General features: G+C 43.3%; 1 protein-coding gene across 1 annotated transcript in view; it reads left to right on the top strand.

Moving 5' to 3' along the window:
* The window catches only part of GLI3 (GLI family zinc finger 3), a 172,756-nt gene that overhangs the window by 48,141 nt on the left and 99,537 nt on the right, over window positions 1-25,078 (top strand). The window contains exon 2 of the mRNA XM_045564598.1: window positions 14,125-14,230. Within this exon, the coding sequence (XP_045420554.1) occupies window positions 14,125-14,230 (106 nt within the window). The remainder of the gene's footprint in view (window positions 1-14,124; window positions 14,231-25,078) is intronic.

The following is a 25,078-nucleotide window of genomic DNA, read 5'->3' as shown; positions in this document are numbered from 1 at the left end:
TTTGACTCTGGGGGAAGGTATTTAACTGGGGACTAAAGTAAACGTTGGAGGCATTCAAATAAGCCATGCATATCTGCTTTGTGGAGGGAAGGAAAACAGCTTGGCCTCGCTCACCTCCGGGAAGAGTCGTTAAGGAACTGTTTAAATAATAAACTGAGCGGAGGAGCGGATATTGCCACAGCCCGGACTGGGGCTTTGTGCGCAGCCCGACTGGCCTGGGAATTGCTCCGCAGCAGCCACGGGGCGGACAGGGCTGCTTGGTTCTTGCAGTTAGTAATTGTGATTTATTTATGTGCAGAGGAACTTCTGCTTTATTCAGTCTTGATTAAAACAAGCCCAGTTAGCACTCAGGACGGCAGGTGGATGGAAGGCCACTGTGCTAGCAATGGCACAGGCCACGCCTGCAGCAAGACACTGTCATCACAGGGTCCACCACGCCTGTGTCGTGCCCTGCCAGGCCCAGTCTGCTGGGGGGCCGCTGCCTGCTGGGCGGGGTCCCTGGTGCCTGGGAGCAGAGTCTGAGGGCCTGGGGCCACAGGACCAGAGGCTGTGAGGCCGAGGCAGGGCCCCATGGAGGTAGGGGCCTGTTCCTGGTCAGGACCTCTGGGTGAGGGTGGGGGGTATGCGTGACAACCCGGTGCATCCAGGACAGTGTCTTTTAGCTGCTTCCCCTTTTGTTGTGGGTGAGGGTGGAGCAGAAGAGGTTGGAAGTATGAGTACTTGTGAGGGGAGCACAGTTCTACCCAGGACTAGCTCCATAGTTTGTGGGGCCCAGTGGGAAAAAAGAGAAGGGCTCTTGTTGAAAATTATTAAGTGTTTCAAGGTGGCAAGAGCAGAACGTTAAACCCAGCTGGGGCCCTTCCAAGCCCAGGCCCAGGGGCTGCAGGAGCCCGTGCCCACCCACGAAGCCTGCCCTGCTCTAGCTTCCCCGGGCTCTGTGGCCAGCAGAGCTGGACTTGAGGTCAAGCTCGCTCAGGCCCTAACTGAGTAACTTTACTTTCTTCTCTTCTCTGATCTCCAGTTTCTCGTTTGTAAAATAGAGATATTAATTCCTACCTCATTGAGTTGTCATATGGTGTAAACAAGAAAATATATGAAAAGTGTTTAGAGTAGTCTTTAGCACATAAATGACAGTCACTTGCTATCTGAATGTATCTGCGGCTGTAACTTTTCTCTCTCCCTCTGGTTGAGCTGAGGGCAGCGTACGGCTACTCTGACGTTCAGACCACAGTGGGGTCCCTGATGCAGACTTTACTTAGGGACAAAGATACGGAGAACTCAGAGAACTCTTCTGGTCTCTCATGATCAGAGGAGGCTTGAGGGCAAGGGAGAATCAGGCCGGAACCTTCAGATGAGTTGCGAAGCTGGAGATACCCACATACGGATGTTGACTGTCATGTTAACTGGGATGTTTGTGCTGAGCGAGAAAGACTTAGAAATAAACTCCTTAAACATGAGTATAGTTATGCACCGCATAATGACTTTTAGGTCAAGGATGAACCATGTATGTGAGGGTGGTCCCATAAGATTATAATGGAGCTGAAAAATTCCTATGGCCTAGTGATGCTATAGTGGTATAATTATTTTTAATAAACTCAGTGTAGCCCAAGTGTCCAGTGTTTATAAAGTCTACAGTAGTGTGTGGTAATGTCCTAGGCCTTCACATTCACTCACCACTCACTCACTGACTCTCCCAAGCAACTTCCAGTCCTGCAAACTCCATTCATGGTAGTGCCCTATACACGTGTACCATTTTTTATCTTTTATACAGTATTTTTACTGTATCTTTCCTATGTTTAGACACACGAATACTCACTATTGTGTTACAGTGGCCTACAGCATTCAGTACAGTAACATACTGTACAGGTTTGTAGCCTTGGAGCAATAGGATATACCATATAGCCCAGCTGTATGATGGGCTATCCATGTAGGTTCCCGTAAGTACACTCTATGACGTTCCACAATGACAACATCGCCTAACTGCACATTTCTTAGAAAGTATCCCTGTCGTTAAGCGATGCACAATTGCACTTTAGAATTTGTGAACCACCTTCATCTGTGTCACTTGGTACCTTTAACAACTTCATGGAATAAATAGGATTGAGTCTTATTCATCCTGTTGTATGGATAAAAAAATCTGTATATGGTTATAGTCACTATTGTAATTTGTTTATATGGAAATCTATAAGATATATTTTGAGATAGGGAGCATTTCCATCTGCCTTGGACGAAGTGGAGAGCAGATGGATTGCTCTAGGAAGGTGCACCCAGCTAAGGGTCGCAGCACCCACACGCAGTGTGCTGAGTGCTTAGCCCTTTCCTGATTTTGGAGAAGAGGAAACTCAGTAGAAAGGATGGCTTTTCTAAGGATTCATACCAAGAGGGTGATAAATTTTGTACAAAATATATATTGGTGCCAAGATGACCAGTAGGTCGCCATCAATTTGGTCTGTTGCCAAGTGTCTGTGACTCCCCTCTCTGACAAGTGGAAGTTCATTGGGAAGCGCAGAGTGGGGTCATCATTGTGTGGGACAGTTACCAGGAGGCTGCAGTCCCTAGTGATGTAGGTGTGGACCCAGGTGTACCAGGTGTAGATGTGGACTCCAGAAGTGGCCCAGGTTCGTTCGGGGGCCTGTGGAAATGAATGGGCATTACTGACTTTAGATACCTCCCAGATACCTACCAAACGTAGTTTGTAAAAGCTGAGCCCTGTGCAGTCAGTCTAGAAACCCGGGGTCACTTTGGGGAAAGGGAAGAGAGGACCCAGATGGAGATCACATTGTGATCATGTAGAGCCTGGGCCTCTTTGGACAGGTAAGTGCTGCTTTGTCCTGCTGGAGTGCCTCGGGAGGCAGTGGCCAGTGAGTCACTCTCTGAGGCAGCAGCGGGGGAAGTGGGCAGGAGAGCTTGAGGTCTGGGGGAAGCACAGGCAGTGGACCATCAACAACCTCTGCCCAGGGAAAGCAGTCGCAGGACCCTTGGCCTCTCCAGGAAGGAGAGTCCCCGAAGTGCCCAGCTGAACAGAGTAGAAGGTTTGTTGACACCCTGAAATCTATTTTCCTCCCCAGTCCTAAAGCAGAACGCTGGCCATTTGAATTCCTCTTGGGTGTTTCTGAGCACAGTGGCTTGTTGGGACTGTAGGAAATGTGAGGGGAAGAGTGGGAAATGAGTGGTCCCTGTCCTTTAGGGAGATGGCGGGCTTGGGAGCCCAGGCGAGGTACCTCTTGCAGCATAGGTTAGATGTCCAGAGGCATTACCATGCGAGCAGGTGCTCTAAGGGGCATTTATTCTGCATTCCAAATGGAAGTAAGCCAAGAATCAAGATAGGAAGCCAGATGAGAGAGTGCTGAAGGCGAGGCTAGCCAACAAGAGAGAAAGCCACATGGGAATTTCGGGGAGAGGAGCTTGGAGTAGTTCTGAACCAACCTGCAGGCAGCTGTAGGGCTTTTTACCTGCACATCCAGGAGTGTGCACGGGGCAGCTGCAAGGTGCACGGTGGGCTTGAGAAGGCGTTCCTAGCAGAAAGGTGTTGCAGACCCCCTCAGATGATGCCATTTGATGTATGATCACATAGCCAGTGTCTTTGAGGGTGCGTATAAAATGTGTGGCTAGTGGCTAATACAGGATTGCAGGGAGAGGAGAAATACAAGAAAAGTGGGAATGTTTTCATACTTGCATTCTCATGAGCCAAGAAATGTGAAGGGGATCCCCACCCCCCAAGCGGTGGGGGATTCTCTCCATTCTCTCTCATTTCCTTGCTCATCCTTGCAGGGAAACCACTTCATGTGCTTTATTATTTTACAATCATGGTGAAAGAAGCCCTTAAAATAAACTCTTTGCTTAAAAGCTTTGTGTGCTTCTGCAAACAATGATGCTTCGTAGACAGTGAGAGTTCAGAGTTTAAGAGACAAGAAAGTGGAGCCTTTTAATGCTCCCAGTGTGCAATAAACATGCTGGAATTTCAATGGATTCCAAAGGCGTAACAATAATAGCATTAAGAACATGCCAGGGCCTTTGATGTTATTGACAAAAAAAGGGGAGGTAGGGGCAAAGGAGCCCCTGTCATTTCTGTCATGAGCTTTTAAACTTTTGACCTCCAACCTTTTGTGTCAAAGAGCTTTTTCCATATGGGTGTTAGCAGCCGGCTCAAGTATCCTCAGTTCACCAAAGCATCAACATTTCCTTGGCGGGAAAGCCATTCAGAGTCTTGGAAAGGCCCCAACGTGGGGTGTTACTCGCCATTGTCTGCCCTCCCAGAGGTGGTGGGGTTGGGTAGGGTGGTGAGGTGCCCACATGAAGTTGCTCGCTGCCCAGCAGGAAGCAGGCAGCCTGGCCGGGCTAGAAGTCCAACTTCAGAGTGCTCGGATTCGGCGCAGGGTGTGCAGGCGTCTGCTGGCTGTAAGCCCTGTGCACGCTGTGAGCACGGGGATGGGGCACGTGGAAACCTGCACGGGGCCATACCTGTGGGTTCCCCTCGTTGCGACCGTTGTAGGAAGCCCGTTAGGTAGATAGAGTGTCCCGTAGTGCCCAGGAGGGAGGGCTGGCCTGGGCCACCCCTGCCACTGTGTGGCCTCAGTTTCCTTTCTTGTCTTTCTTTCCCTTATTCACCTCTCCTATAACAGACATTTATTGAGTTCCTGTATTATAGGAATACAAGGGTAAGTGAGTCTCTTCCACCCTCACATTCCAGACAGCCTGGGAGGGGAGGAAGACAGTTCTGATCTGACAGTGTGTGCGCCAGGGACTCACCCTGCCTTGCCGGGCAGGAGGGTAGAATACAAGAAATGCAGTGAGGTGTGCTGGTGCCCGTGGCTTACGGCCAGTGTCACTAACTGTGTGCTTGTGTGAGTATGAACACACGGGCCCTCAGAGAGCCTCTAGTCTGCTGAGCAAGAGAGGTGGCCAGGACGTGGTGCCGGTACAGATGGGGTTCCACAGGCTGTCCCTGTGGTCCTGGCTCACCTGAACTATGGGGAAGGGAGGAGGGAGCCTGCCATCCCATGGAGCCTCTGGGAGCTTGACCGGAGGTGGCATTTGCATTGAGTCTTGAAGAGAGGGTGAGACTTGAGTGAGAGGGAGTTGGTTTTCTGCTCTCGGATGGGGAGGTGTCCTGGACTGAGCTAGGTGGCTGGGGCCTGAATGTCATGCCGAAGAGCTTGGGCTGGAGTGGGCAGGCTCTCCTGGGCCATTACAGATCTGGGGAGAAGGGAGGGACGTGGTCTTGTCTGGGCTTTAGGGATGTAGATGGTGGGGTAAGAGATGATGAGAAGCCTGAACTCTGGTACTGTTGTGTTAAGAAACAGTGTCTAAGAGCTCTGCTTTTGGAGTAAAAGACATCCAGTGCTACACTGCTCCCTGTATAACAATGGACAGGGTCCTCAACTGTATCCTCATCTGTAAGAATGGGCATACAGATAGCACCTGCTTCTCAGGCTGTTCGGGCTGTAGGAAGAAGTAAATGAGGTGGGTCTAAAAGACATTGCACAGTGCTGACATATGCTATTTAGTGAATTGCAATGTATGATTGCTTTTATTATTCTTATTACTAATCATGAGGCAAGTCTTGGAAGACCTTTAGTTGTTTGTTGATTGACAGGAATTAGAGATGGGGGTAGATGATGGAGATTCATACCAGTGAGGCAATAATCCTTCAGAGCTTCTTGTCTGAATTTGAGCAAAATGTATGTGTTGCATTCATTTCTTACTTTCTACAAAGTTGCCAACCAGCACACTCTTAAGACACTGCTGGTATCCCAGGAACTTCACAATATTTCTGGAAGTGGTCTTTGATGAGTGGCTCTTGGATTGGTGGCATCATTCTCCTCTGCAACCGTGAAGACAAAGGTAAAACCCCCCAACCCTCTGAGCCTCATCCGGGGCAATCTCCAGGTAGACCTGGATTTGTGTTGCCTGAGAGCTCCTGGGGGTTGCGGCTTCAGAGGCGGTATTGAGAGTCCAGCCAGGGCTGCACAGTGGTGCCTGGATTTCCCCTAACCTCCCACCTGCAGGGAGGGATCACGCTTGAAGTGCCATGTGCAGCGTGCTCTGACGTTGGAATAAAAAGGGCACCCGGCTTGTACCACAGCCTTAGTGCTGTGCAACTTTTGGGTAGATCATTCAGCTTTTCTGTGCAGATCATGGAAATTTCCCTTCTTAGTTCTCAGGATTGTCTTGATAGTAGGCAATAAAGAGAAACAAAATTTAGGGGCCTAATAACAAAGCATTGAAATGCTGATTTTAGGGTTGTCAAGAGGATTCCTTAAGGAAATGTGTATACATTTTAGAAAATGTACTTGTGTTACTTTGCTTTCACATTTCACTACCTGCTTCTGCTAATTTTGCAACACTGAAAAAAATGTTTGAAAGCTCCTTTGTCGGCTGATTTATTTTGGATAGACTATAACTTCCAGACCTCACCTTTGTTAGTGCATTGTTGGTTGACTATGTAGGACAACTTCAGAGTCCGCTGACTCCAAGGCTTCTGTAGTTAGATCTGAGATACCAAATACTTTTCCCGGAAACATTTCATCCTCTCCTTTCACTTCCTAAGCATTAAGAATCCCAATGTATATTTTTGGAGTTACGGATTTCACTTTTGCATCGTGCTGTCCAAAAAATATAGTCATTGATATAAGAATTTGTCACTAATAACTAATTTACATCTTCTAATCTCCAAGCTTATTTATTATCACTGAAAATGCACCATTAGCATATTTCAAAGTAGATGGATTTGTCACTTTTAAGTGTAGTGATTCTTCATATGTTTGCATGTGATTTCCCTTGGAGAGTTCCACAGTTTAGATATAATGACCGTAAGGCTTCTCTTATTTCTCTTTCCTGCCTTTTCCTCTGGTTAGTTTTTCTCTCTTATCCTGGCAGGAAAGCTGGGAACAACAGAAATATCATGGTTGCGTGTATGTGGGGTCATAGGCAAGACACATTCCGGAGACTCTGAAGGGTATGACTGGTTGGCCAATGGGACATGTGGTTCTTTAGCAGAGAAACGCTCAAACTTGCTGACAAAAGAAGTTAGAAGTGGCCGGGCGTGGTGGCTCACGCCTGTAATCCTAGCACTCTGGGAGGCTAAGGCAGGAGGATCGCTCAAGGTCAGGAGTTCGAGACCAGCCTGAGCAAGAGCGAGACCCTGTCTCTAATAAAAATAGAAAAAAATGATCTGGACAACTAAAATTATATATATAGAAAAAAATTAGCCGGGCATGGTGGCACATGCTTGTAGTCCCAGCTACTTGGTAGGCTGAGGCAGAAGGATTGTTTGAGCCCAGGAGTTTGAGGTTGCTGTGAGCTAGGCTGACGCCATGGCACTGTAGCCCGAGCAACAGAGCGAGACTCTGTCTCAAAAAAAAAGAAGAAGAAGTTAGAAGTGTCCAGAAAAGGGTGAGATCAGTTGTTTGTTCACTACCCAGGAGACATTTGAGATAGTAAAGGCAGAGGTCCCTTTTGTCAATTCACTTGCAGAGGACCATTTGTCATTTTCTTGTGGAAAACACTTAATTACATTTGATAAAAAGCATGGCATGGGTCCAGCTGTTTTTGAAAAAGGATGAATTTTGGCATGACCAGAATGTGGTGGTGAGTAGCATTTAGTTCTAAAATATTAACTAATTTAATATGCCTATATGCTTACACAAAAGATATTGATATAAAGCTTGCAATTTGAGTACTGAGGAGTGTCCATGGAAGTTTATACACCAGGAATCAAGACTGTCTGGTAGTTTCCAGAAGTAAAAGCTTCTTGGGTTTTAGAAATGGCTTAGTTTTTGTTCTTAATTAGCTTTCTATGGAAATTTGTGTATGTTTTACTTGTAAGATAATTTAAATTTGCAAGCGTTAAGTCATTATTGCCATTATTTTCTAGATTTATAAGTTTTATCCAGTATCTTTTCTATCTCAGAATTTATCCACTTACAGATTTTGTAAAAATTAAATGATATGTCTCTTTACTATTTAATTGTTAGTATAGACACTTACTGTAAAGATATTTTAAAGTCACACAAGTTGGCATTTAAGGAGTTTGCATTTAAAATAGTTTATGTACATAGTGTTATCATTTAAGCAATACATATGATAAAGAAAAAGTTGATGTGGGGTTTTCCTGAAATGTGATAATTACTTTATTGTGATATATTGGCACAGGGTTTGTCAAATCTTTTTCCATAAAGGGCCAGATAGTAAATATTTTAGTTTTCACTGGCCACATGTTCTCTGTCTCAGCTAGTCAACTCTGCTTTTGTGCGAAAGCAGCCATAAGGAATATGTAAGCAAATGAACATGGCAGCATTCCAATAAAACTTTATTTACAAAAACTGGCCCACGTGCAGTAGTTTGCAGATCCTCCCTTGGCATATGCTCTCCAGGTTAAGGCTCCTGCCATGGCATAAAGTGACAAAATAATAGATTTTTTTTTTTTTTTAATGCAGGGCATTTCCAAAGTTTCTAAGGCATACTAGAACCACAGTTTCTTTAAACTTGCATCTCATTCCAGAGGGTCATATAAACAAGATGATCCATAATAATGACTCTGGAGGAGTTTCCAACTCCACATCATGCCTGGAAGACCAAAAAAAATTCCTGATGCTCCATGAGGTGCTCCATGGGATGATGGCACAGGAATGCCCAGTGAGTCCACAGCTGGTCCTTATGTGGTGGCACTGCTTGGCTTGCACTCACAGTGGAGCCTGGAGGGCCTCAGACTGCCTTGCTCCAGGCTCATTGCTCTACACTCTCCTTGTCAGGTATTCCCGGGGTGGCCCCAGAGGGGCCAGATCAGCTCCTTCCCGGCGCCATGTTGTCCAAAAGCAGGAATAGCAGGGATGTCAGATTTAGTGAGTCAGTCTGGGTCTTGGCATCGTACCAAATGGCAGTGTCTCCCATAGGCCACCGAATCCTGGAAAAGGTCTCGCAGGCAGGAGGATGATGACTGGAGATGTCTCGAGCTGGGAAGAGGAGGCAGTGCCCGCAGGCTGCCTCTTCACCATCTTACTGGAGTGGCTTCCTTGGCAGTGGGGTCTCTCCCCTCACCCCAGCTCTCTCACTGTCCCACTGGAGACCTCTTATGTTATAGAAGCTGGATGGTTATTTTGATTTTAGCATAGTGGATGTTGCATTCTGGAGCCCACGTGTGGTTTTAAGGCCATTTCTACTGAAGAATGAGCTTGAGAGGACTGGCCATTCCTATGGGTGGGGCTGACCCTCATGACAGGAAAGTCATCTCTAGCTCTGGTCCAGAGTAAATCCTGAGTGCACCCATGACTTCAGTATTTAAATCAGCTGTGAGGACGTCTGCACTTGGCAGTTTACTTTTGCAGATCCCTCTTGTGCTGTTTCCCTGGCACGGAAAAAGTATCATTTGGTGAATTACTCCTTCAGGGCACTAACTGAGCTGACTTTGATCTCTCTTTTTGAATCTACAATTTTTGTATGTAAATTTCAAACCTTAAAAGACAGTTTCCCAGGATGGCCTCCAAAAGATCTTATAGCCTGAGGATACTAAAACTATTTCTTGGGAGAAGGATGCAACTGAAGATAAATCTCCAAGTGTCTTTCTCGGTTATTCTCTGGCTACAGGTTTTATGATCAGCCCAGGCTGTGGTGAAGAGACCTAAAAATCAATGCCTCTCATTCCTAATGAGACCCTTAATGCCCAGTATGATGACAGCCAGTGTGAAATTGAATACTGACAACTCTACCCAGCACAAATATTTTTACTATGCATTTCAATTGAAACACGTGTCAAGCCAATTACATATTTATAGGGTTTAAAGACTATTCCACTCAAGCCTCAGAGAGTACACACTCTTCAGATCTCTCTTTAGTATAAGAGGACTCAGGTACAATAGTCAAACCTCTTGCAAGTCTGTAATAAATCATCTTTGCATCCATAAGCATGTACCGCTGACTGCTTACCGCAGCTCCGCAGACCCACCCCCACCTGGTAGGATTTTAATTCCCTCAGTAAAATTGATTCCCCCAGTTCTGCACATTATTCTCCCTGTCTTCCATTTAGCCCGTTAGTTTGCTGACAGTAGAGTACACAGCACTTAGCAGCTGGTTTGTGGAACCATCAGTCAGGAAATTGTATGATAAATAGGAGGTAGCCAGGTTTAGTGGCACTTCCTTCTGCTTCAGCAGTTTTCCCGTGACTTTGGAGAAGTCATCATGTGGTGTTTTGTCAAGGGCCAGGGCAGGAGATGGCTGCAGTGCGGTAACTTATTACACGTACACTTGAGCTATGATGCGCCACAGCTGCGCTGCTCATGTGTAAATAATAAACCGCGAGGTGGATAATTATGGTGGCTGCTGGCGACACGGGTCTGTTCTTGTCATGTGGGTTTTCTTGGACAGCTTTTTGGGCCTGTGATGGAATATGCCGCTGATCCACATAGAAATGACAAACCAAGAGGCGAGCAAGGCAAGGACTCAACGTTGGAGGATTCAGGAGCATTTTTTGAGAAACGTGTTAGGATTAATGTCATGTGATGCCACGTATATTAAAGGGCATGCTCATACTGCTTTGTATTCTTCATTTATCCTGCTAAGCTATGGTTAAGCATGCCTTGAATTGGAAGAGGAGGGGTGTTCCATTGTGTTTTCCCAGAAAGTGGCTTAAGAGGTGTGATTTCCACTAATAACCAACACAAGGTATAATTGTTCCCACAGACTTCAGCAGTCCAGGAAAAGTTATTTTAAATTTAATCAAGAGAGAGACATAGAAACAGTAAAACACTGAAACTAAAACCAGATGTCTTTGGTCAAATCAGATCACATCCATTAATTCTCAGTTCTTTATTTAAACCTAATTCCAGAATGCAGAATTCATAAATTTCCTTGGGACATAAATAAACACTGTGTGCCAACAGTGTTGCAAGATGCATCACATACTTGCAGTCGGAATTAACTTTTAAACTCATAAAACACTGTAGACTCAACTGTGAGAAATGACTGCTAAATGCCCCAATAATTGTGTTTTCTATTTTCCTCTCAAATACTTTTGCAGTGCGTGGTCATTGTCTCTTTCATTCTGAAAGAACAAGAGAGGGCGAGTGAGAGAGAGTGAATTTAAATCCTGAAAGAATAATTTCTTGAAAATGAAAAGAGGGCAGTGCCTTTTAAATGTCAGTGATAGCACTGTTTCCCTTGGGGACGAGATTTTTATACTTGTTGGGTACACACTTTTGATTTTGCAGGATTCACTGGTTGATCTTCACCCCTGTGCACATAATCACTGCCACTTCATTATGTAATAAATACTCATATAAAAGATAATGACTGTTATTTCCCGGACCTATGAGGTGTATATGAAATGCAGGATAAATTCACACATTTTGAGCACTATGTGTATGAAAAATGTGGGTTTGTACTTTGTCATAATTCATAGTTGTACCCACATAGAGAAAACCAGACACAGTTAACACCCACTTATCTGGTGGAGAGAATTTAATCACACAGAACACAGCCAAGAGCCAAGAAGTAAAAGAGTAAAAATATCTTCCACCTCTGACAGTCACAGTTGTCACAGTGTCCCTTGAAACAGCCATATATACCTGTGCATGTGAGAAGCCGTCAGGAAGTGGGTCAGAGTTTATGAATACTTAATTCACACACAGTTCTAGCAAGTCTGTTTTTCTGATTTCCAAGAGCGGGTTATGTGTGTTGAGTAGGACGTCTACAGGAGGCAAGCGTGTTTGCATCAGCGGCAGGAGCCGCAAGGAGTGGAAGAGAAAGAAAAGCCACCCCAATGTTGGACCCTCCTTACCTGGATTTGCATCTCATTTGGGTTCGTTTCAAAATTTAAAATCAGGGAAAATTCAGTAGTATGTGTTGGACTTTCAAGCTAGTGAAAATAGCGTGATGTTATGTTGTTTTTTTAGGAAGGATGAAAAATTTTCATCAAAGATGGTTAAATAAAATAGAATGTGTTGGTTCTCCAGAGGGTGGCTTTTAATTGTCAGGATTAGTGAGTTACGTGCACCAATGAATTTGCCAACATTGCTGGATAGACGTTCAACTTAAACTTTCAGACTTAGCAAATCAACTATTAATATTTGCATTACGAAGAACTAACTCCCAAATCTTTTTAATATTAATTCCTAAGTGGTGAAGTATCATTGATTTTTTGGTATAGACTTTATAAAATATACAAAGTGTGATAAATTATCAGGTTGTGAGTATATCTCTCATCTTGAATTTCTGGATTACTGTATATCATGATATCACAGTGACAATGATATGACGATGCCAAAACTACTCCTCCCCTCTTTCTCTGTCACCAATCCCTCCTTACTCAGTCTTACAACAAGTAGAAAATACAGTGAGTAATTGACATTTTTAGTGCAGTAATCCTCTTGGAAGTTTTCTAGATTCTAGACCTGGCAGTAAACTGATAGAATGACAGTTTTTAGTCCTTCCTTGGTAGACCACAGAGTTTCTATAAGTGCCATGCTTATAGTTTTTACTCTTATTTTATTTTTTCCTCCATAACCACCAGCTTAGATTCTCAAAGGAAGGCAGCAAAGGGCAAAATTCAAAACAAGGGAAGTAATGTATTATAATTTTTAAAAGATTTTTTTTATGCTTATTTGTGATAGATGCTTGTTGAAGGAAATTTGGAAAACAGAGATATGTGTAGGGAAGGAAACCAAAACTACTTGACTTCAACATACACACACGTAATACCCATCCACTTCCATTTAAGGAAATTCACAGTTGGGGTGCAGTGCTGCTGACCTCGGGGGTGCAGTGCACATCCTAGGCTGTGTGTTTTTGGCCCAGGTTCCCAGGCCCCCAAGAGGTTCTTTGCCTTCTTCCAGGGTACCTCAGAGCCTGTGCACAGTGGGGGCCTCACCTGGAGTTGCCTTTACAACCTACTAACCTCAGCGCAAAACCTTCAGACTTTCAGAAGTAACCCTTAAGCCACTTTGAGGCTTGTTTGGTGGACATATCAATTCCCACACGCTGGCTCTGGGCAGGCGCCCAGGGGGACCAAGTGTGGACAGGTAATATTTGAAGAGCACATCTCAGCATGTTTGCTGTAGTATCGGTCTCATGGCCGTGCAGTCAAACCTCCAGGCTCTGGACTCCTACTTTGCTTCTTGAAACTTGGGAAAAACTTGAGTGCAGGTACAAAGTATCAGTCTTGCTTCTCATCATAAAAGCTGGTAAAACTCTCTTCAGTGTTTATAGTGAATCACTATTTTTTTTCAATAAAAGTTTATTTTTAAATGTGCAAGAGACAACGGGTGTAAGTTACTAGGAGTAAATGTGGGTAGAAGAGGAGCTGTTCTAAGGACGGGCACGCACACAGGAAGCAGGAACCCTGAACAGTGTACTTGAGGAAGGGGGAGCGGGGCGGGGGGGGGGTCTGGGCCCAAGGTGAGTGTTAAGGCTACCTTGGCAGGAATCCCTGAGTTTGGCTTCACACGTCCCTCTGTGAGTCTCAGTGGGCCAGCCCATCTCTTCTAGCCAGGCTGTACAGTAGTTCTCTGGCCAATGTATAGATTTGCTGTCTTTGTGTTGGAACTATGGAGGCCTAACCCAGACCAAGAAGGAGGGGAACATGCATTGACATTTTTAAAAAAAGTGTATATGTGTATATACACACACGTGTATATGTGTGTGTGTGTGTGTGTGTGTGTGTGTGTATGTATATATCAGCCATGGATTCTAGCAGATCCTTGGTAAAGGGACATCCTTAAAAACCTAATGGGCATGGGAGAAATGAAGCTAGTATTTATAGTACAATGTCTTTGTCTAATATTTACTTGACAATATAATGTTTTTTTCTTCAAATAAGTGTGTTGCAGTCTGTTCCTCTTGGTTTTGTGGCTCCTTCAGCCCTTCTCCGATGGGCCTTTCTTCCAGGGTAGGGAGCCTATGTCTCATCTCATCTCTCTTTCTTGCTTTCCTGTCTGGGTTTTGGTTGCAGTCATAGGCTCTACTTTCTCAGGTAGGTGCAGGCATTCTTCACTCAGTCATACTTCTGCAGTACCTTACGTAGCCCCACAGTTAGTGTAAGGCGTGAAGATAGGATAGCGGTGTTGCTTCATGAGTTGGAATGCTGTTTCCAGGTGTTCGTTTGATCCAGGTTGGACTGTTTTTCTTTTTCAGACCCTCCACATCTTTTCCCTGCCTTCCACCCTCCTGTACCCATTGATGCAAGACATCATGAGGGCCGTTACCATTATGATCCATCTCCTATTCCTCCACTGCACGTGTAAGTATTAAAACTTCACCCCTTAATGAAATGCAACAAAATCCTGGTTTGTACTGTCTCAGGACTTTTATAAATGGCACGTCTGCTGGCCTTTGAAGATGTGATAGAAGGGAAAGATTTACTTTTGAAATATAGCAAGCCTGTCTGTCCCCGGATTCACTGAAGCAAATGCCTGCTGCTTCCTGAGGAATGCCTGTCACACTAGGTAGCTGGCAAGTATTTCCTATATGTTTTGCAGACGTGTGTTCTGTGGGCTGTAAACACAAAATTAAAAAGTAAAAGCCTAATGGAAGTTACCACTCAGAATATGTGTTTGCTCAATATGAGGTTAGAATGTTTTCATGCTAAAATTTCTGTTACGTGACAGTCCTGTCTTGGGGATCACAGTGACTTGTAATGAAATTTTTGTGGTAAATTTTCATAACCCCCTTGGTACGTACACCAATAGCCACTTGATTGATGGGAATGTCACCCAAACAAAATGGCAAATGTGATCGAGTATGTGGTTTACACAAAGATAAGAGGAAAGAATAGTGGTGATAACATACATTAGGAAAGTAAAAAGAAATTCTTGTGGAAATAAATATCATCTTACTTGATTTGGAGCCCGTAAGGGATAGTGGGCTCACAAACCAGAGCAGTGTTCTTTTGCAGTAGTGTGCAGAGAGCGGTCATGTACTGTAATCATTAGAGCCACCCTTTGGGAGGGGCTGCCCCTTGCTAACGGCCTTGATGTATATGTTTAGTCATATCTAATAATCACCCTTCATTCTGAGACAGTAAAGTTAGAAAAGCACAAATAATACTTTGAAGAATAATGCTGGTTATTTAGATGGTAGATTGCATCTCCATGGCTATTAGTTACAGCTGTGTAATTACATATTATGCCAAAGAAAAATGAAGTTGTTTTAAAACAAGTCCTCCTCTGTGAACAGAATTAATTGATATTAACAATCCTAACTACATGCCCAAGTACACATATAATATTTTACCAACAGTTTTTTGGATCCATCTCCCATTACTGAATTGTAATTTCAGGGCAGATTTGCCTGGAGGTAAGTAATAAATCTGTGTTGCAGACTTCTCTAAGCATTAAAGGAGAAGTGGGTATTTGTAGAGAGAGAATACAGAAACTTGTGACTTATCCTTTGACTTTTCACTGGAACACAAGTAAGCATTTACGGGGTTCTGAAGCCTGCTAAAAATACACTCAAATAAAACCAAGAGGCCAATTTAAAATTCCCTATACAAAGGGAAGGAAATTCCAGATGCAGTCTGAAACCATGACATGTACTTCACCCTGTTATACAGAGGTTTTATGGTACAGATGGGACCACGTGGCTCTCAGATGAGGATTTGCTCCGTGATACAGAGAATGCAGGGGCCACATAAGCCTTGGAGACATGGATGGCTAATTCCTCCCAGACTTGAGTCTCTGTGATGTAGGAATTTAAATCAGATTTTCTATGGAATTTTGGAGTTCTTCACCCTTTCAAAAATCGTGTTCTAGAGAAATTTTAAAAAATGACTTTATATGATAGACTGAACTGTTTTCTCTGGATTCATTAGAGTTTGCCTTGCAATTAAATTTAAATATGAATTTATCAATAAAAATCCCAAGTCTTGGTTCTTCGGCACACCATAATAACAGCCAACCCTGATGTAGCTGCTGCTGTGAGTTCTAGGCCCTGTGTGCTCTACTGCATTGGCCCGTAGTGCTAACACCCCTCAAGGTAAGGCAGGTCAGGTTTGGAGAGTCCTGGTAGGTAGGGCGGGTGGCTGGGAGCTACATTTCAGGTGTTATAGTTGAGCTGGGATTTCTGTGGATTTTAGTACTTCCTGCTTCTTCAGTCAAGCTTTAGGGTACTTTAGCAGCAGCTGACTAAATTGTTCTCTAGCATCCTAAATGTATGGTTACCAAAGATTTGTAATGTGAGGCTGGTCAATAATCCTAAGCCTTGAAAGAGACACCTTGGAAGGTTCTGAGAGGGAAAAACAGGCCTTTGGCCTCCTGGGGCTGCTAGGTGCATCCTAGCAGGGCCCTGGGTGGACACTGAACTTAGGAAGTGCGCTTGGCTCCAGGAAGGCAGGGACGTCCCACCTCTGTGCCTTCATAACGTGACATTCTCTCTGCATTGCCCTCCATGGCCTTCCCTCTCTGCATGGCGAACTCCTGCTTATATTCATTCTCAAGGCTTCATTCAAGTGTCACCTTTGCTGGCTGTCCCAGAAGCTGTTTCTGTAGCACCTTGCTGGTACTTCTATTGTAGTGCTTTTATCTCTTGCTTGGTAATTTTTTGTTAGGAGTCACTGCCCCCTGCTAGTTTTGTGGGTATCACCCAGCATTCGGCCAGGCATTTTGCTGGGATATACCCACTGTCAGTCCAGTCTGGGAGACAGTGCAGGAGCAGTCAGAGATCTCGAATTCCTGTTCTTGCCTTGCCTCTCACTTGTGCTGTGAACTCTGGCAACTTCCCTTGTGTGTGTCGCATGTCTTGGTTTTATTACGTGGAAATCAAGCTCTCTGCCTTACCCAACTCTTCAAATTGCAGGAAGAGTTCAGTGAAATAATGTTCATTTTCAGGGCACTCTGAAAAGCTAGCACTCTAAACAAATGCTGAGGGTTAGCATTTGGGACAGTTAGTTGGGGGCATGAAAAATACTGGGAGTTTCTGTTCTGGCCTCGTTCAGTTATGAGTCGCTGAGTTGCTTTTGCACCTTCTGAGGTGTGGTAAGTAGATGCCTGAGATCCTCTTGGAAGTGGAGGGTAATCGAGGCAAATATGGCTCTGTTACGGAGATCTTAAAAGCGCATCTTTGCCTGAGGGGTAAAGCGATAACCTGGAAAAAATAAAATGATTGCATCTAGAACTTGAATTCCAGAATGCTTGCTGTATAATTGTCTTATAAAAAAAAGAGATCAGGTGTGCTTATGAAGTTTTTAGAATAAATATTTTTAATTATAAGATGACAAAATTTGGGGATATTCTCATTATTTTGTACACACAATTGTTCTTCCGGTGCCAACTTTAAAAATTAAATTGCAAGTCTCTTAAAAACAAGGATTTGTGTTGATGGAAATGCCGACAGATCTCCATTTAGAAGGAGGGCAGGCACTACGATAATTATGCTATCATATCCTATCATTAAGGATCCTATTGAAAGAGGTTTATAAATTGCTCCTCTTTTTAGATAAACCACCCTATATTAAGGCATCAACGATATGGTGCAGAATTAAATTAAAATCTCATAAAATGAAATATGTTCTGTATTAGCTGTTTGACACTTAATTTGCCTCTGAATGAGTAGAGGAAATCACAAATTAACCTGCCTTTGTTTTTCCAACCATGGCTTATTAGGTGTTAGAACAACTGCAATTACAGCCTAATAATAACCACTAAGCCTCATAAATATGTACGGAAATACGTCAGTTTGTGTTAAAGAACCCAGTTTGTTAAATGGAATGCCGTTAGTGTACCCCACTTACTCTCATAGTGTTACCCAGTTTATGGTTAGGCAGTGTAGATACAGAAACTTAAATTGATTCAAATACAGAACTGGTAATAATATTAGAATTTATTAGTATTTCCTTTCTTAACTCAAAATCATGAATTTAGATTGAAAACTTTTAAGTAGGACATGGAATGTAAGTATCACCTTTCCCTGAGTTGTCATGGAAAGATTGTCTTGCAAAATGTACGATTCTTGCATTGTGGTTAATTCAGGTAGTTTGAAAATTAAGAAACATTGGATATGAGGAATCTTCCCTTTTCTTCTGAAAGTTATCCTCTACTGAATTCCTCAGGACTTATACCCAACAGATAATTGGAGTGTCTCTCTCTCTCTCTGTCTCTCTCTCTCTGCTGCTATGACCACAGATTCTATGCCTGTTAAGCCAGATAACAAAAAGTACAGTGTTTCAGAGAAAACATGAGAGCGAGTCCCCTTTATTACCGAGGTTATTTTAAGCATTAATGATAATCTGAATCTACATACCTAAAATCGAGGCAGTAATTTTATGTATGTTTTTACCTCTTGGTCTCCTCTGTATTTCTTGCCCTGCATTGTTGACATCAGGGTGTATCCTTGCATAACTCATAGTGCTGTTGTACCTTTGGGAATGAATGATGCCCTCTAGGCTAAAAATTACTACTAGTTTTTGAAATTTCACCTGGAAATTTAGACAATTGGTATAATATATTGCAGCCCCCACCCCAGAATACAGTTGTATTATGTTTTTCAAGTGACTACTTTTCACAGTAATGATGAAAGTACTTTCTCTCTTGCATTTTTGGTGTGTGCTTGCTTTCTTTCTCTCTCTCTCTCTTTTTTTTTTTTAGTGTTACAACTCATTTCTCTTTAAAAGTAGACCTGGTGTATTTGTAGAAACCCAAATTATAAAGTAGCTTTAAATTCCAATTTGATTGCATTTTGTGTTTTTGCTTGGGAGGAAAAAAATCTGTCCTTTACATACATCCTTTCTGAGCCAAAGTGTTCTCATTTATTGACCAATATAAAATGAATTTCAGACTGTCCCTTTGCTTCATACTGAGATCCGCAATTCATTTTCCAAAGCAGGTCCTCAGTCATTAATCCATTATGATAACTCAGGCCCCACAGATCTTGCCAGTGGAGCTGAGGGTTGCCTCGCCTCATGCTGTCAATGAGAACAGTCCTGCAGCCCAGGCTGCCTGTAGCTCATCCCAGGGCTGCCTGACTCTCTGGAATCATTCCACCTAAATAAGACGAGCTGTTCCTCCCACGATAAGTGGGCCACCTCCCTTCACTTTGGAGAGAGGACTCAGAACACACAGATCATGAATATCAGCCGTGAAATGGAGTGCACTGGAAGTAAGTAAGGCTTCAGCGCCATGATTAGGACTGCCATTTAGGGGTGAGAGCAGGGAGGTGAGTGACAAATTTGGAGTGTGAATAAATACATTTCTTCCCAGAGAGAGAGAGCTGTAGAGGAGATGCATCATTATGGTAAAAGCTTAGAGAAAGAAATAGTAAGTAGGTGACCAGAGCTACTTCTGAGTTCCCCTCCGCCCCCCTTCCTGAATTCAGCATCGTGCTTGTGCTGCCACTGTGCCTGCTGGGGGCTCGTGTGCTGTTTATTCAGAAACGGCCTTCAGTCTAGCCACTCTCTTAAAACTGTGATGGGCCCTTAAGCGTAACAGTGATTTGTTTCCTTTCATTCTCAGGGAAGCCTCCGGTAAAATATGGAGATTTAGTAAAACCTTGTGTCTTAGTCCATTTGGCCTTTCTATAAAGGGCTACCCGAGGCTGGGTCATTTATAAAGAAAAGAAGTTAGTTTGGCTCCTGGTCCCGCAGGCTGTACAAGAAACAGGGCTCCAGCATCCGCTTCTGGTGAGGACATCAGAGAGCTCCCACTCGTGGCAGAAGGCGGAGGGGACAAGCATCACATGGCAAGAGGAAGGAGGCAAGAGAGAGGGGGAAGGGAGGTGCCAGGCCCTTTTTAACAGTCATTTCTCATGGGACCTGATAGAGGGGAGCTCACTTATAATCGTGAGGATGGCCCCCACCCATTCAGGAGGGATCTACCCTCATGACCCATACACCCCCCATGAGGCCCCACCTCCAACACTGGGGATCAGATTTCAACATAAGATTTGGTGGAGATAAATATAATGATTATGTTTGGGGACATAACTAGTTTGCAATATTTTAATAGTATGATTTAAAATTAACAAAAGAGTTTTTTTTTCCCTCTAGTGTTTGTGTCCTCTACCATGGACATTATTGAGATTGGTAAAGTGTGCTGACATCTCAAATTATATCTCATGTATAGCTCACACTAACACACTCCCCAGCTCACCCAAAGAACACAAAGAAGAAAAAAATGAAGTAGGTTATAATTGCATGTCTTAGGGTAAAGACTGTCTGTGTATTTCTTTGCATTTGCTGGGCTGAGTCCATGTTTTACACATGGTAGCTCCTAAATAAATATTACTTTTAATGATCCTAATGGACCATTGTTTGTGAGGTCACTGCTATCACCATCGTTTTTGTTTTGTTTTTGTTTGAGTTGTCACCTCATGCCAACAAGCTAGGACTCAAAAAACAAAAACTCAGTTACTATTAATACTTCTAATAGAACACTATTGACTAGGCACCATTTTAAAGAGTTTACCTAATTATCTCCTGTACGGGAGGCTGAGGCAGGAGGATTGCTTGATCCCAGGAGTTTGAGGTTGCTGTGAGCTAGGCTGATGCCACGGCACTCTAGCCTGGGCAACAGAGTGAGACTCTGTCTCAAAAAAAAAAAAAAAAAAAATATCTCCTGTAATAGTTACAACCACCCTGTAACGAAGCTGTTATTATTATTGGCCTCATTTTAAAGATATGGAAACCTTGGCACAGAGAAGTTAATATAGTTTACAATCAGGTAGTCCCTTTTTTTTTTTAACCCAGGTGTCAGACTTTACATTCCTTGCTCTGGATTTTCATGTTTTGTTGGTGAAAATGAAGACCGTAGACTTTGCTGCTCTAGTTTATACTTACTGGACGAGCACAACTAATTCTAATAACACCTGCTAGAAAGTTTTTAGTGTCACCGGCTGTCATTGTCTTTTGCAAGTTCCTAAGGTAGAAATAAGGCAGGCTGGAGAAGAGCCATAAAAAGCTGTCCTTCAGGCCTTTTGACCTAATATGCCTTTATGTAGCCAAAAAATTTAGACACTTACCACTGTTTGCTGCTGTAGAATTTATGATACTAAACAACAGGACAGTTTACATACTCAGCCACAAGGAGTGGTTTGGTAAATTGTGATTCATCTACAGGTTGGAACGTTGAACAATGCTTAACAATCATATTTGAGAAGACTGTATTGAAACATAGGTAGATAATGATTAGTGAGTACAGTGGTATATCCAGTAGGATATGAGCCATGTTTGACTAGATCACAATGTGTATGTGCCTGGAGCCTTCTTCCTTCACATAGCCGTGACTTGCTCCCTCCCTTCACACGTTTCCCTGCTCAGTGTCCTCTTATCAGAGAGGTGTCTGATGAACAACCACCTAAAACAGGGATTAGCAAGCTATAGCCTGTGGGCCAAATATATCCCACAGCCTGTTTTTGTCAATAAAGTTTTATTGGAACACAACAAAACCCCTTGTTTAGTATTGTCGATAGCAGCTTTAGCAATAAGAGGGCAGAGTTGAGTAACTGTGACAGAGAGAATATGACCTGAAAAGCCCAAAAGATAAAGTTCGCCAGCCCGTCATCCAAAATGACCTCCCCATCTTACTCTTTGCCCCTTTCTCTGCTTTCTTTTTAAAAAGCAATGCCAGACATCGTGTTTTTTACTTTCTTGCATTTCTACTGCTATTCCCCACACTTTTCACTGTATATCATGTCAGTTCAAAAAATAAAATAAGTCTTATTGTTTGGTTATCATTTCTCATGATTAACAGAAAAAAAATTCAAAGCCTGCTTAAATTTTCAAGAACTACCTTAGACCACCTGCATACATAGTTCCTTCATAGCAGTAATGAAAGTGTGGTTGAGTTTCAATTCCTAAACTTTGAAAATTTTGGTGAGCTGGCAGCATAAATCCAAACCAACCAGTACACACTTTACTTTGCATTAAGAACCAAGCACAAAACAAATAAGTTGTACTCAAAGGGCATAATACTCATTTCTGTTTTGCAGCATTTCTAATGACTGAAATATTGAATTCGGTCCTCAGTTGCAGAGAAAGCTGGCCCTAATTATAGTGCATATTCAGAGTCTGAGCGCCAGCTTCTTGGATAAAATTCCTGTGTTCTTTGTGCTGCACTCAGCAGCACGGTCCGGGAGCAGATATTGACTGAGGTATTCACGTTCACTGAACCGGAAGCCGCCGACTCTATAGAGGCTGCTGTCAAACCTGTTGCGGGGGCCTGGGAGGTACTGGGCTGTAACAGACTTTTTTCTTTGAGTACAATGCTTCCACTCATGTTAAGCCTGGCTTCAAAGAAAACAGAAATTTACTGCCATCGTTTTATTTATTTTGCAAAATATGCGTTTGAGAAAATTGAACTTTAACAGAGTTTGTCCCAACCAGAAGACACTCTGAGGTTAGTTTTATGTGATGAATCCTGTCCAAACCAAAGCTGCCCGCAGCTTCCTATGTGGCCATCTCTCCCTCACTTAGGTAACAGAACCCACTTTTTTCCACCTAAACAAAGACATGCCATCTCCTATAGCCACACTGCAAGCTAAGTTCATTTCAGACCTTTCCCCAAGGGGAACAAAAGCCGATGACACAAGGCTGCCTGTCATTCATTCTTATTATTGTTGAGTCCTCATCCCTGCCTCCAGGGAAATTCATATAGCAAAAAAATAAAATGTTAGCAGATATGTTTCCAGGAAACAACTTGCTAACTTTTAGAATACTAAGTAACAAAGTAACTAGATATTTGCATCTTCAGTGACCCAAGCAAACTAAGCACACTTTGAAAAGGAAATAGGAGACAGGTGGGTTTTGAAACGCATCCACCAAGTCCTAAGTAAGGTTAGGGATGTTTTTGCATTAGATAACTATAATGAAAGAAAGTTTTCATCCTTGCAAGGTCTGAGGGGGGAAAAATTTTTTTGGAAAAAAAAAAAAATCTTGGCCATTGTTTAGTTTTGATGGAATCTTTGTAAAAGGCAGAACACAACAGTAACGGGTGTTGTTACATTGCAGGTCAGTAAAAATTAACAAGTTAAATGGCTTACTGGTTCGGGTTTACCTCCTGCACTGACCTAGCTGAATTGGTGACATTGCATCAATTTTTATAACTCTGGTCTTGAAAAACATCAAGTGCAATGCTGGATCTATACTCTTGGCTCTGCCTCTTTTTTTTCACACAGAGAAAAGAATGCAGGGAGAATGGTAAGGGTGCCAGGAACTGCCTCAGAGCATGAGAGTGCATTTCCAATAAAGAAAAAAGTGAAGATCTGGAACCTAAAGCCGTAGGTTTTCTAAAACTCATCACCTAATATTCTGGGTTATGCAGCATCTCACATGTTTATAAGTGATAGAATCTTAAAACTTTCTTATCCAACTACAAGGAGGTTATAGATTCACTAAAACGAAATTCTCAGTTGAGTATGTTGCAGGAAACAGCTTAGCCCCAATCTGAAAATCTGAACCAATGCCAAAATAAGTTATATGTACAGTTACCCTTGAAGTCATTCTCTTTTTTTTCATAAAGCTTTTTTTTTTAAAGGTTCCCCTGTGAAGGGTCCCTCTCTGCCAGGCAGCACCTGTAAATTGTTCCTAAGGAGCCTTACACTTACCTCGGCCCCAGTCACTCCCAGGTAGCAAGTGCTCTGTCTAAGGGGGTTATGTTAACTCAGTGCATAAAATGATACCCCCGGGTCTGACAAGGTTAATGTCTGTCTCTCACTACCTGGGAATCAGTGTTGTTAAACAGGAGAATCACCAATGCTCTTCTAAATGAATTCAGATCCAAATATTGCCAAGCTCCTCATAAGTGAACAGTGTCTCTATCATAGGAGGGGGAAGAGGCAGAGGGATACACTAGCAGTTAAATGATTTGCCTCGTTTGTGGAACAAATCACGAAACCATGATGCTTGAATATGATTTTTATTTTTAAGACAACATCTAAAGAAAGCACTGCCAGCTCACTAAAATGCTTCTTGCCTCTAGAATTCAACTAATCTCTGGCTCCCCCATAGAACAAAATCCCCATATTCCTAGCCCGCGTTGTTTTCAACATATACTACTGTCTAAGTATTTATGTTATTTTATCTGTCTTCATTATGTTATTGGTTATGGGCATGTACCCACTTCTGTCCATTTCCCTGTGGTGATCCAAGCCTATCCTTGGGATTAGTCAGTAAAAGACTGCATGGTCTTCTATCTTAGAGGAGGTAGTCAAAAGGGGGAAAGAAGGTCAGCCTAAAGTATTTTAATCTTGCTTTAATAACCACAGTCATTCAGGTCTTCAGCAATACGTGTAGTCATTGGATTGAGGGACGACTAGTTTGAGTCAAGATTCCACCGGAAATAGGAGAATTGTGGGGCTGCAGCTGCAAGCATAGGTACATCCTCCTGCAGAAAGCTGCCCTAGGGCCCAAGGGAGGGACTCTCTCCCTGTTGAATAGTTACACAGTCATGGAGTCATGGATGTCATATACTGTGTGAGGGAGAATTTTCCGAGTGTGAGTCCTTGAGCATTTCGTGCATCTCTTCGTTCTCTGGAGTATGGGTAGCAGGTTGTGGGGATCTGCCCCAGGTAGTCCATGTACCTCCAGAGGCCTTCCCGTGAGCCCAAGAGCACCCCCAGGATGCACTGCACCAGATTTAATTTGTGTTAACCAACCCCACTCTTGCCCATCTTTTAACCCAGGGCAAACGTGTAAGACTTTTTAGTTATTTAAGTTACTCCTGGTTGTTGCTTCTGTGTTTGTTGGGAGGAGGGAGTGGAATTGGAAGCTGGGAGTTGTTGGGAGTTGTGGAAGTTGAGTTGGAAGGAGTGAAAAGCAGTGTCCACCCCCATCCCCCAGTGTATTGGAGAGAAACATCCTTCCTTGGTCTGTTTGCTTTGCAAGGGTGTTCTTTGATGAGGTCTTTGTCCTAGGCACCCACTGAAGTCTCAGTGTACTCAAGCTTTAGAAAAGCCTATTGGCCTTTCTTTGTTTTCTTTGTTGAACTGTTTATTTTGCTTTCTTCCCACGAGGTTCCCCGGCCTTGCTCTGACAACGCTTTTCTGCATGAATTACATTCCTCGGAGCCACAAGTCTCCTAATTCTTCCAGTCCATTTGATTCCGGCCTGTGTGATTAGTCCATGGCTTCGATCTGCCGTGGGTCCTTGCCAGGCAGAGTGCTT

Source organism: Lemur catta, chromosome 11 (assembly GCF_020740605.2).
Source record: "Lemur catta isolate mLemCat1 chromosome 11, mLemCat1.pri, whole genome shotgun sequence".
In the NCBI taxonomy this organism is placed as follows: Eukaryota; Metazoa; Chordata; class Mammalia; order Primates; family Lemuridae; genus Lemur; species Lemur catta.
The sequence above is the reverse complement of the archived record's forward strand: the minus strand, read 5'-3'. Positions and strand labels throughout refer to the sequence as shown.